Source organism: Notamacropus eugenii, chromosome 2 (genome assembly GCF_028372415.1).
Source record: "Notamacropus eugenii isolate mMacEug1 chromosome 2, mMacEug1.pri_v2, whole genome shotgun sequence".
Lineage (NCBI taxonomy): Eukaryota > Metazoa > Chordata > Mammalia > Diprotodontia > Macropodidae > Notamacropus > Notamacropus eugenii.
In genome coordinates this window covers 168,390,211-168,402,721 of record NC_092873.1, presented here as the reverse complement: position 1 = coordinate 168,402,721, position 12,511 = coordinate 168,390,211, and the positions used below count along the sequence as shown (strand labels likewise).

Here is a 12,511-nt window from a genome sequence, read left to right as displayed (position 1 = left end):
CTGGTTTAATTTCAATACCTTTGGTGCACATAACATCTGTTTACTTTTTGTTATGCTCAGACATAGTATAGTATAGCTAAGAAATAAATAGTGACATTGTAAAGCCTTATAATTCACTACCTGCTTAGGATTTGGGTATGATAAAAATAGAACTTAAGGCACTTAGATTTTAAGTAGAAAGCTGGTAGTTTTAATGTGAATTCTTACCAGACGTCAGGCTCCAAATCTACTAATCCCAGTTCATTACATGTAGTAATCGTGGACTCTTTTTTTATTATTGATTCTTTATAGTCTTAGATTTCTAAATTTTGAAGTATGTGTTCTCTAATAACAGTAGGTAGAATGATTTTTCCTAAGTAGTTGGCACATATCTCTCATCCTAGGCCTATAGGTAACACTAGTACATTCTCTGAAGTCTTATAGGGAAATATGTTTTCCCTTGACTGTTGCTCTATAGAGGGGAGCAAAATTGGCAAACCTTTACATAAACACAGGAAGAAAAGTTCACGGTGCTCCATGTTCCTTTCGCCTCTAATCTATCACTAAATTGTTAGATGTAGCAATTTACTTTCTTTATTAAATATTAAATGGCAAAATACTCCAGTATCTTTGCCACCAAAAGCCCAAATAAGATCATGAACATTTGGATGTGACTGAGATGACTGAACAACAATAACAACTTTTATTAGACATAGCACGGCCTCCTGTGTAGTTTTCTGACCTTGAAGACAAGAAACCCTGATTTCAGATCCAAACTCTGAAACGTAACTGTAGAGTAAGCAACTCCGTTAGAATTGTTTGAGAAGTAATAGATGGATTATTTTCTATTTTGTTTGAGGAATTTCTCTGACAAGTAAATAAGAGCTGTTTTGCTTGTAGTTATTCATTGTATTTTTAGTGATATAAACCAATAATTTTATTATTAACATTTTTTTTCTGATGGCATTTAAGAATCTCAAGGAATTTTAACTGTATAACCTAAGTCTTTTATCGTCTCATTGAACATTATATTACCTTTATTACTTATTACTAACAATCCTGGAAGAAGTCAGTCAGACGGCAAAGTATATTAATTCTTCATTTTTAAGACAGTGTTATGTAATGAAAGCATATCCATTTAACATTGCTTTCTAGAATATATTGTATATAATATATTGCATATTATGCATTGTCATATGCACATGTATTATACATATGCATGTATGTGTAAATATGTGTAGGGTTACATATGTAATATGTACACTTTATATTGCATATCATCTTTATGAAATCTCTACCTTTTCTCTCCCAAACTCATTCAATTTCTAAGTAATGTAATGTAAAGTCCCTGCCACTTGTACTGCTTTCTCCCAGGTTTTCATTGCTTTGTAAGAAATTTCTTGATTTAGTATCCCTGATGTTTGCTGAGGCACTGGTGCACAATACCATACCAAGCCTCCTCTCCTGCTACTGAATACTTACAATTGTAAGTTATTCATATCAACCTTTGGAGAGACTATAAAGTGAAACCACTCTATAAGGTGTCACCTGCTGGACTGATGCTAGGATTAGCACAGAAGAGGCATTGGTAGTGGTCTGATTCTTGACAAAGAGTTGCTAGTTGCCTGGACTGAAGATACTGTTATTCATTCTCTTATACTTTTAAAATTTCTTCATAATTCTTCTAAATATTATATAACATATAATGCTCATCTCCTTAGTTTATTCTTTTCCTCAGTATAGGGAATTCCCCCTCCCTGGACTTCTCTAAAAAAGTTTAGAGGAGGGTATTTTTTATTTATTTTGGCTGATTTTTTTACCTTAACTAGTTCAGGATGATTGCCACTCAGCTATAAATTAGCCCTACATGTGTTGTTTTTGGTCAAATTTTGGATTTTTGTCTATCTCTTTCTATAGGTAAACACCTTTTTTTTGCTTCTGCTGTTCTTGGTATTCTCCTTCTTAATAGGTCTCATTCCAACTCCAGATCCAGATAGTCCACACAGACCCCCAAAGCCTCTAGTCTGGCCTTTGACACCAGGAAGAGGGACAGTAGAAATTTATTTGACGTTTTAGTTCCCCCGATGTAGCATGGGGCTGCAGAAGGGAGGGGCAGCTGATATGCTACTAGTTAGTCAAGTAGCTAGGATGGTCCAAACTTAATTTTAGGAAAAAATTGTATTTACTTGTAAAGTATCTTTTTTTACAGGCCATATAAAAATCAAATCAAGGAAGTTCAAATATATTATTATCATAAAATTTTTTTAAAATCTATGAACATTAAATCCATGAACATAGCTCCTCCCTTCAGGGGTATGCTGGAACCAGCACTAAGCTCAAGAACCAATTCTTAAATTTCAGTGTATTCGTTCATACTCCAGAGATCAGTGCACAGTACAAATTAGGGATTGAGTTGTTGTTTTGTTGTATGTCATTACTTAAGAAAGTAATGGACAAAATGTTAATAATGCAGCTTTTACTTTAAAATATACCTTGCATACATTTTTTTCCCTACAGAGCCAGTTGTTAAACATTTACCAGTATACCTCTGCAAACTTTGCAGGAAATTTAAAAAAGAAGAAGACCCCTTATGCCACACTTATAAAGATATTAAAGAAGTAGTACTTTGTGAAAAGCATTAGAAAAATCAAATGTGTCAGGATTCATATTTCATAACTTCACACTCATTTTTCATTAAGTGTGCTGTAAAATTCTTGGAAGAGCTTTTGGACCATATGCTGCTGCTCTGTTACCACATCTAAAAATTCCTCAATTTTGTTTCCATAATTACGATAATAACTGCTTGTGGGTTGGCTTAGACAATAACTGACAAAAGCCTAAAAACTTCTGTGTTTGAGATTGAAAGCTGCTGCTGCTTGGTAGATAAGGCTTTTGACACCTCTCTGTAAGCAGGGTGCCACATTTAGTGGTCCGTGTCTCATGTAGCCAGAATAGGGGTAACAGAATCCTGAGCTTGGAAATAGCCCCCTTTTCTTTATTTTACTGAAGCTATAAGTGACCTTTCTAAATCAAAGAAACAAGTTCAAAGATTGCATGAACAACCAATTTACTTCACTGTATCAACATCACAGAGAAGAGTTTTTTTTCTTTTTCAGACACCTCTATTGACTTGTGGAAGACTTTTGCTTGATAAAAAATCATCGTTAGACGTCGGTATTACTAATGAAAATTGAAAATGGTCCTTTTGTAAATGGATTGTATTCAATTTGTTGTAATAAAATGTGACCTTTAAGATCTCTGTTGCTTCCGAATTTAGTCACTTGATAATTAAGAATCACACAACCTTGCTCAATGGATATTGGATTGTCTAATTAAAGTATGACCTTAATAAAACTGTATGTGTTGTATTTAAGAAGTCCATATTCTCTTTGGACCCTTTCTTCTATAGTAAGTTGCTCTCAAAGGCAGTTAGATGCTTTAGAATGTGTATTAACTCCTTTTGGCTAGGAAAACATTTGATATTTGATACTTTTTCAAATATGCCAGAATGAAAAATGTCCATAGTAGGTTACAACAGAGGAGCCAAACATGCTGCTGGCCACAACACTCTGGCAACACTGCTGAATGTAGCCCAAACCAGATTAAAATGTAATTAGGAAATACTTGACAAAAAAACAAGTTTAAAAAAATTAGAACATAGATTATGTTAATATGTAGTTTTGTAAGTTAGTATGTAGCCTGCAGTAATCTTTCTATAAAGTTTAATGTCCTAGTTTCTATTTGCGTTTGACACCACTGAACCATACATTAAATACTATAGCCTTTAAAAGCAGAAGCAAGTCAAAACAGCAAACACTTATTAAATACTTACTATCTGCCAGGCAGAGTGCTTAGCTTTGGGGAATAGAAATACTCACTTCACTTTGCATCAGCTTCTCTGCCAGATTTCAGTTCTAAAGAACAAGACACCCCTCCAAGGATAAAAACTGGTCACTTCAAAACTTACCACCAGGTTACTAACTCAACCCTTGCCCAATACCACCTCCCTCAGCCTCATCTCTTTGACTGGAGGACTGGAGGGAGGGGTACTAAACTCCTCTCAATGACTTCCTTTATATAGGGTGGAACCTGGACCCTCAACTCATTCCAATTTGAATCTGTTTCTCTATTTCCAACTCCACTCAACAAAATAACCGTTGGTGTCCACCCAACTTCTACCCACTTTCCTTCTTTCTGTTGTGTGTTGGCTTCCCCTTTAGACTGTAATCTCCTTGAGGACAAAGACTCTCTTTGTTTTTATTAATTGTATCCCTGTGCACTTAGCATGGCGCCTACCATATAATAGGTACTTAATAAAAGTTTATTGGATACTTTATGTTGTATCTCTAACCACTACTTTTTGTACAGCTCCAGTACACTTACAGGATACTCCAAAACCTTAGATATCATCTCATCCTGTTCCTTACTCTGTAAATGAGGAATCTGGGGCCTAGAGAGGTGAAACTGTTTGCTTGAAGTGACATAGTTCATTAGGAAGAAGCAGAACCAGAATCCGAATCTAGGTCTTTGGACCTTGATTCACCATTTCTTCTGTTGCACCTGTTTACTACAATTGGTATTTTTGTTTTGACAGTACGGTGCTATCTCTTCTGCAATAGTACAAGCAAGGAGTTATTTTTTCTGGTAAAGATGGAGTAGTAATACTGATAATTATAATAGCAAGCATTATACTTCCATATACATAAAACTGTATACACATATCATTTTGAGGTTGATAAAGCATTTTCTCACAGTAGTATACATAAATAATTAAGTCAAGACTGTTAATGTCTTACTGTCAAAGATTTTTCCCATAAAATATATTTTTTTTCTGATTTATATTCAGATATTTTTCAATTACAACCTGGGCCTTAACTATATTGAAAACAATTGTGATAAACTTGTCATATTCATCTCAGTGTTTTAGGGGATGGAGATCTCAGTAGAAAAAATTATAGTTAACATGTGTACCATAACTTAGGCCTTGTTAATCTCAGGCAAATGATTTAATGTTGATTATTTTATGTCTTCTTTTTCTATTAGGAGCCCAAAGATTAAGAGACCAAACCAAGGCTGCTTCTTTTAAAGTGCTTTTTCTATCAGGTATCTTCCTTTCCACTCACTCATATGCATGCTAGGTATCACTTGAAGGAGGAGGAGGAGGAGGAAGAGGAGGCATCTGACCTAGGTCTTGAAAGAAAGGAAGGATTTAAGGAGACATAGCTACAGAAGGAATCCCGTTAGGGTCCCGCAAATTTACAAAAATGGAGGGGGCAGTCTTAGATCATAGAAAGGCTGATTAGTAAAATTTGGCGAGGGTTGAAATATGAAAGCAGGATTGTCTTCTGGAAATTGCAAAGTATCTTTAATGACCCTAATCTTTCTATGGAAACAAAAGTTCACATTTTAAATGCCAATCTTTTCTGGTGTTGCTATATATCAGCAAGATGTGGAATCTAACAGTTTCAGAAAAATTTTAAAAATTATATATAGAAGGCAATGGAGAGGGCAAGTAGGGTATAAACAGGTTGGAACATACAACCAATGAGTAACTTCAGAGAAAAGGAGATATGTCATCAAGAAAATATATAATAAGAAGAAAAGATGGGCTACTCCCATGGCACGGGATGACAGATATATAACCCAAACCCTCATCATTTACTCTTATGATGTCAGTAGAATTTGAAGGAAGCTTCCAGCATTGTAAATAGGAAGAGTCTTTTGGGGGTTTCACCTCATAGAAACTCATGGGAAAACATGATCACAAGTCACATGGGATACTTAGGCATGAATGGATTTTGATTTACATTATCAGATGAAATACCCAAATCGTACCCACAGTCTTATTTCAATATTAAGTTTGGAAGATAGTGTGAAGTTTTGTTGGAAAAAAAGGTTGGAGTTATAACCATGAAAGAACTTGAAAAGAGGCACTGGCATGGGGGTGGAGGGACCAGTAGGAGAATATGACCAGTTTTGTACATTAGGAAACCGACTTTGGCAATGTCTTGAAGATACACAAAGAAAGGAAACTGGAGGACATACTTGTCCTTGGAGTGATTTTTTTTTTTTTTTGCAGATTCAGTTAGCATGGCTGAATTTGGCTAAATTTCTTCTTTCAAGAGCCTTCTCTAACTTGGGAATAGGAGTTACAGTTTCACAGGATTGTGTATGTGAATGATCAGAAGAATGGAAAAGCTGTTGGCATCAGAAGAATGCATTGGTTAAAACAGTTAACCATGCTGCAAGCACAAAAAAGGGAGAAAAGTGAAATAGTATGGTGACGCTAGGATGTCTAAATAGAGGAAGATGGAGAAAAAACAAGCTGAGCAATGAGTAGATTTGATTGTGGGAGGCCATATAACTACCTTGAAACTCCATTCCATCATCTGTAAGATGAGATGATAGCACTCCTACTACAGCCCATCAAAGTAACATAAACTATATAGGACTATATAAGCATGATGTATTATTAGTCAGGCTTTAGATTATTCAGAGTCTCATGTTTCTTATCCTCCTTATTTATCCCAAAACTATGGAATGCATGTGGAGCTCTCTCTCCTTGTCTCAAAGATATCCTTTCTATAGTAGGTTCCTCCTTTATTCCTTCTACTTAATTTCATATTCTCCAAATTCTAAGAAACTTTCTTTATGAAAACTGGAAATTAAGTTAACCACCATAGATTCTCTCTCTCTCTCTCTCTCTCTCTCTCTCTGTGTCTCTCTGTCTCTGTCTGTCTCTCTGTCTCCCTCTCTCCCTGTCTCTCTGTCTCTGTCTGTCTCTATCTCTTCCTCTTCCTCTGTCTCTGTCTCTCTCTGTCTCCCTCTCTCCCTGTCTCTCTGTCTCTGTCTCTGTCTGTCTCTGTCTCTGTCTCTCTCTCTTAATCTTTTTGAGACTAGGTCTCTCAGTGTTGCCTTGGCTGAAAGTGCAGTGATAACAATTGGGCCCAGTTCCAATGCTGATTGGCACAAAAGCTTTAACCTGATCCATTTTTCAGATCTGGTCCATTTTGTCCCAGCTAGGTAGACTGGTGGCCCTTTGCTCCTGAGGGTTTGCTCTATTGGTGCTGGGCTTAGACCCAATCAGTATAGGCCACTGAAGCTCAGAATTCTGGATCTCAAGCAGTCCATCAGCCTCAGCCTTCCCAGCAGCAGAGACTTCAGGCACGTACCATCATGCCCATCTATAATTTCTTTTAGCACTAGCTTTGGAATATTTAGAGTTATTTTCCATCCACCATGGGATATCCTTTTCTTGCATCTCAAATTCAAAATTTACAAAATCAATATCCCTTCCCCCTCAAAAAAATCTTCCCTTTATTCTAACTTCTTTATTTGGTTATTTTTGGTTATCCACCAACCTCTTCCTCATAACCCAAAGTCTAAAATTTTGAAATTATCTTCCCCCTACATACTTTTTCCCAGCCCTTATATCCTACTTGTTACTTTATTAATTCCATCTCTACGATATCTCAGATTTGTCCCTTTTATTCTTCTACCAACATTGTATTTGAGGTTTTCTTCACCTTTTACCACATTCTTATAATTGTAATGGCCTTCATACTTGTCTTTCTGTCAAGAGTCTATCTTGTCTTCATTCTCTCCTAAGTAATTAGTGTAACAATGTTACTCAGATCATAACATTCTTAAGCTCAAAAACTTACAGAATTATAATCTATAGATTATAGAATAAAATATCAACTCTTGATCATGTCATTTAAAACCATTTATAATGTGTCCCTAACTTACTTTTGTGACTTGATTTTACCTTATTTCCTACCGTATTCATATTCTAAATATATTTATCATCTGCTCCTCCATACTCCATACCACATACAAGTATATACGTTCTTATATGTGAACTATTCCATCTCCATTGTTAAATATTCTGGCAGCTAGGCAGTGTCATGCATAAAGTGTTAGACTTGGAGTCAGAAAGACTTGAATTTGAATCGCGTGTCTGACACTAACTGCATGACTTTGTGCAAGTCACTTAACTCCTATCAGCTTCAGTTTCCCCTCTTTAAAAAATCAGAGTAATTATATTGGCTTTGTGACTATCAAATAAAATAACATATCTACAGTACTTTGCAAACCACAAAGTAATATATTAATGCTACTAATTACCATGATTATTATTCCTCCATAAAATTTAGGTGCCACCAACTCCATTAAATCTTCTCTGAGACCTCCACTGGTACTAACCTCTCTCTTTCCCTCCTCTCATTCCTCACTGTATGTTAGCCTGGTTCTCACCTCTGCATTTTTCACATTCTGCCTTTGTAGTCTATCTGGTTATTTGTGCGCACATCCTATCCATCCCTTGTACACTTTTTATTGGAAGCTCCTTGAGGTCAGGGAGTCCATTTTATTATTTAGTAATTGACTGTTGAATTGGGATTAATTAAATGCAAATAAAATGATATTATTTGAAAGTCTAACATACTTGTGTTTTTAAAAATGACAGGAGTTTCCTCATGATTCAAGAATATTAAATTTAAGTGGATTTTGAGTAAATGACTGTTCACTTGATGAAACAGGGAATGAATAGAGCACCTTTCTTTTGAAGAGTTCAGCACAGAATGAGGAAAAATATTAATATTGTAGTCTTTTTTCTAAGCAAACATATCAAAGGACAGTATAAACACTTCTGTATTAGAAGAGATAACAAATCTCAAAGGATTCTGTGGTTCACAAGCTGTATGGGCTTCTGCATGGACAGTTGAAATAATTTTTGATAGCTTCATGTTGACCACTGATGTTACTTGAAGGTAAGGGTGGATTCTTCATTATATACATCAGAGAAAGGAGAATGGAAGGCCACCTGGAGTTAAGATTTTAATATTTCAGTTGTAGAAAACTATCTCTGAAAACATTGCTTTTCATACAGATTTGGTGTGAAAATGTTTAGCTGAACAGACGGAGATCCAGCTGGTAGAGTATATGTTTGTCAGGGTATCTGGCATTTAGCTACATCCAAAAATGATATCAAACTGAAAGATGCTAAAGAGCAGCATTGTATGAAAGCCAAGATGACACACTGAGTTTGATCAGACAGAGTTCTTTCATTTAGGGGTTTTCTAACCTTGTAGGGATATCTTTTAATCCAGATGGAATTTTGAAATTAATAAAAAAAAAACCTAGAAAATTTTAAATGAAAGCGTCAAACAGCTGTCTGACTGATATCTTTATCACAGCAGGCTGGGGAATTCCATATTTCTTCCTATGTTGGTGTTTAGGACCCAATTAATGAATGATTCTTATCTTTAGAAATTCAGTGATCACATATGTTTCTCTGAATTTTGTACTATCTATACTTTTCCTTTTAATTCTTATGGCCTCGTCATAAGAACCACAACTGGGTATAGTTAGTTGTTTAATACAAAAGTGAGAAAATGAAAGGAATCTTGGGGGAGGAGAGGTTGGTTAATAAGTGAGTTACATTTTAAAATATTCTCATGTTCAGTTTCAAGTTAAATGTTTATTATTGTACTGTGGTAGGACCAAATTTATTGGATCAAACTGTTTCCTTAAAGAACAACTATGATTAGGCACTGGTGATACATGCCTGTAATACCCAAGAGTGGGTAAGCTAAGGCTAGTGGTTTGCCTAGGTTTACTTCTGAACTACAGAGGAGATAAATCTGATTGTGTATCCACAGGAAGTCTGGCACTAATATGGTGAACTCTGAGGACCGGGGAACCACTATGTTGTTTAAGGAAGAGCAAACTGGCCAAGGTCAAAAAATATAAAATGTTGAAGATTCTGTGCTTATCAGCATTGGGATTAAAGCTGTGAATAGTCATTCATTGTTCTTCCAGTGCAGGAGGAATAGGGAAGGGAGAAAAAGAGAGAGAGAGACAGAGAGACAGAGAGAGAGAGACAGAGAGACAGACAGAGAGAGACAGACAGAGAGAGAGACAGAGAGAGAGAGAGAGAATCAATCATGTATTTGTTAATATATGCTTTATAGGTGTTTAATAGGTACTATACCAATGTAAGACAGTATTGCTTATTATCACTCACAATAACAACAGAAAAAATATGAACTTGCATGAACTAAGAAGATTAGAGCTCAGTTTATCCCATGCAATTTTTTGTCTTTATCCCATGAAAACCTACAGTGCTAAATTATGCTCCTTTCAGACCATGGGAGAGTCAAGGTCAGTGAGCTGTTAAAATTAATGTTAACAACTGCATTGAAACTAGAATGACAATATTGATCTGTATCCATGTAGCTCTAGATTCACCACTTAGACACCAATTTCAAATTAACTTTTGGCTAAATTAGATGCCATAAATATTCCTGCTTTTTAGAAGAATTAATAATTTATAAAGCTGTGGCTTAAACTAATAAGACATCACAACATTTATGGCTTGAGAGTTGATGTTGGAGCCAGGAAGACCCAGGTTCAAGTCTTGCCTCTTAAATATACTGACTTTTTGACCCTGGGCAACTTATTTATTCTCTCAAAGCTCTTCGCAACTCTCAAAGTATTGTAGACTGGAAAGAAATTGGTGTCATATTATTCTGGTAGAGGCAGTTTTCTTAGCAAGGAAACTTAGCTGGGAATTTCCCATCATAGGTCCATTCCTTATTACTATTGTATCTTTTAATCAGTGCATACATCATCCATTATATTTTGGTTATTCAGTAATGAAACACCTCTTCAAATAGTTTGAGGTAAAGTAATGATTTCAAAATTCTTTCCTGCATAATCCCATGGCAGAGATGCTACCTTTGGATGTCCCACAGATATAAGAGAAAGGTCCCAGATCTGATTATGACATCTTACAAAAATGTATTTCCAAAAATGGAATAGTGGCTTTTTTCAGCTAGTAGATATGAAGATATATTGGCTGAATTTTTATGAGGTCATGACTTCTCTACATAATAATTCAGATTTCTTGGAATTTCTTCCCAGAAGAAGAACACAGCACAAACTTTACAAATACAAGACTAATCTAAATGACAGAGAATTATAAACTAAATACATTGATTCCCACTGTGATTAGAATTCCATGATGAAAGAATTCAAGATATGCTCTGACAGTAATTTTTAATGGCTTTTTTGAGATAGGTAGGCTCTAATGTGTCTTTGGTCCTCTGCTGCCTCACTCTCTCTCTCTGCCCCCTCCCACACCACCAATATTCACTAGTTATTAATCTTCCAAACTCCTCATGTTTACTTATCTTCAGTGTTTGGAAAGGAAGGGAATTTCACTGTCATTGCAGCATATGGTGCTAATGGTTGATTGAAAGGAAACATACTTTGAACAGCTATTTGTTATATATCCCCTAATCCAGAGTTTAAGCCGATAATTACTAGATAACACACACACACACATCACTCTGATAATCAGAATTCTTTGCAATTTGCCCCAGCATATCTTTCCAAAAGATAACCTATCATTCCTCTACAATGAACCTATGACTGAAAGACCTCCTAGTCTAGTCCCTCAAACCATGTACATTTTATGACTGATGCCATTATTTTATGCCATTTTCCCACCAGCAATACAATTTTCCAGATTCCCTAACTAAATAAATCCATTTCACCTTTCAAATAACTTGAAACTTAAATTCATTTACCTTTATGATCCCTTTCTTGATCTTTCCTTCCCCTGGATTTATAACACATTTGGCCTATATTTTTTTTATCTCATTCTTTCATTTCTCTGTTAGACATGTACTATAAGTCTCCCTTTTTGCCTCCAATTTAATTCTTAAGAATGTGTTTGTCATTTCTCAACTGGATTAACTCCTCAGGATAGGTACTGGGTGTTTTACATTAAAAAAAAAAATCCAACCATTTGTTCATCGAATAGGTGTGTGGAACCATAGCTTAGATGTGCTTAGAAAAGCGTGAAACTTCATAATTGTGAGATCATATTCTAATAGAAATCAAAATTTGCTTAGAAAACTTCTGACTTGGGAAGATTGCACTTATCTTGCCTTTTAGTTTTTTAATGCTGTGTCAGGGGTTCACTAATTGTGCTGGGCCATACTGGCTCTAAAGAATTAAATACCAGCAAAGCTGTGCAAGCTTTAAATATAATTTTCCAAATTATATTTTCAGACTAATGCTTATGTGATTTCACATATTATGAATAAATTCAATAAATCCTTTATTACAAAATATATTTTCCCCCTCAGTTTTAATTGCAAGTGTGAATTATATCCAAATTACAGCATATATATTTTAAAATAGAAAAATACAAAATAAAGAGCCACTACAGGATTTAGTTATAAAAACTGCATTCTTAAGTGTATTTAACCAGATAGGAAAGGGGATTGTGTTTCTCCCATGTATACTGAAATTGTATTACATTTTGGGATAATTGTTGTATTCTTTTCATATAAGCCAACATTTTCAGTCTCCAATCAACTCTCCTATCACTATAATATGTAATTTTATAGAGCTATCTTTTGGAAGGAAATAACTGATATGCTAGATCTTTATTTTAATCTTACTGATAAATCAATGTGCTCGCCTTGCTTAAACAATAAGCAGCATATTCAAATTATTT

General features: G+C 35.2%; 1 protein-coding gene across 7 annotated transcripts in view; it reads left to right on the top strand.

Moving 5' to 3' along the window:
- Positions 1-12,511, top strand: part of EPHA7 (EPH receptor A7) — a 215,387-nt gene that overhangs the window by 109,456 nt on the left and 93,420 nt on the right. Inside the window, exon 6 of one of the 7 annotated variants that reach the window (XM_072642849.1) lies at positions 3,096-3,236. The exons of the other annotated variants lie outside the window; for them this stretch is intronic. Within the exon in view, the coding sequence (XP_072498950.1) occupies positions 3,096-3,130 (35 nt within the window). The 3' untranslated portion in view covers positions 3,131-3,236. Of the gene's footprint in view, positions 1-3,095; positions 3,237-12,511 lie in introns of those variants that run through there. 7 annotated transcript variants of the gene reach the window in all.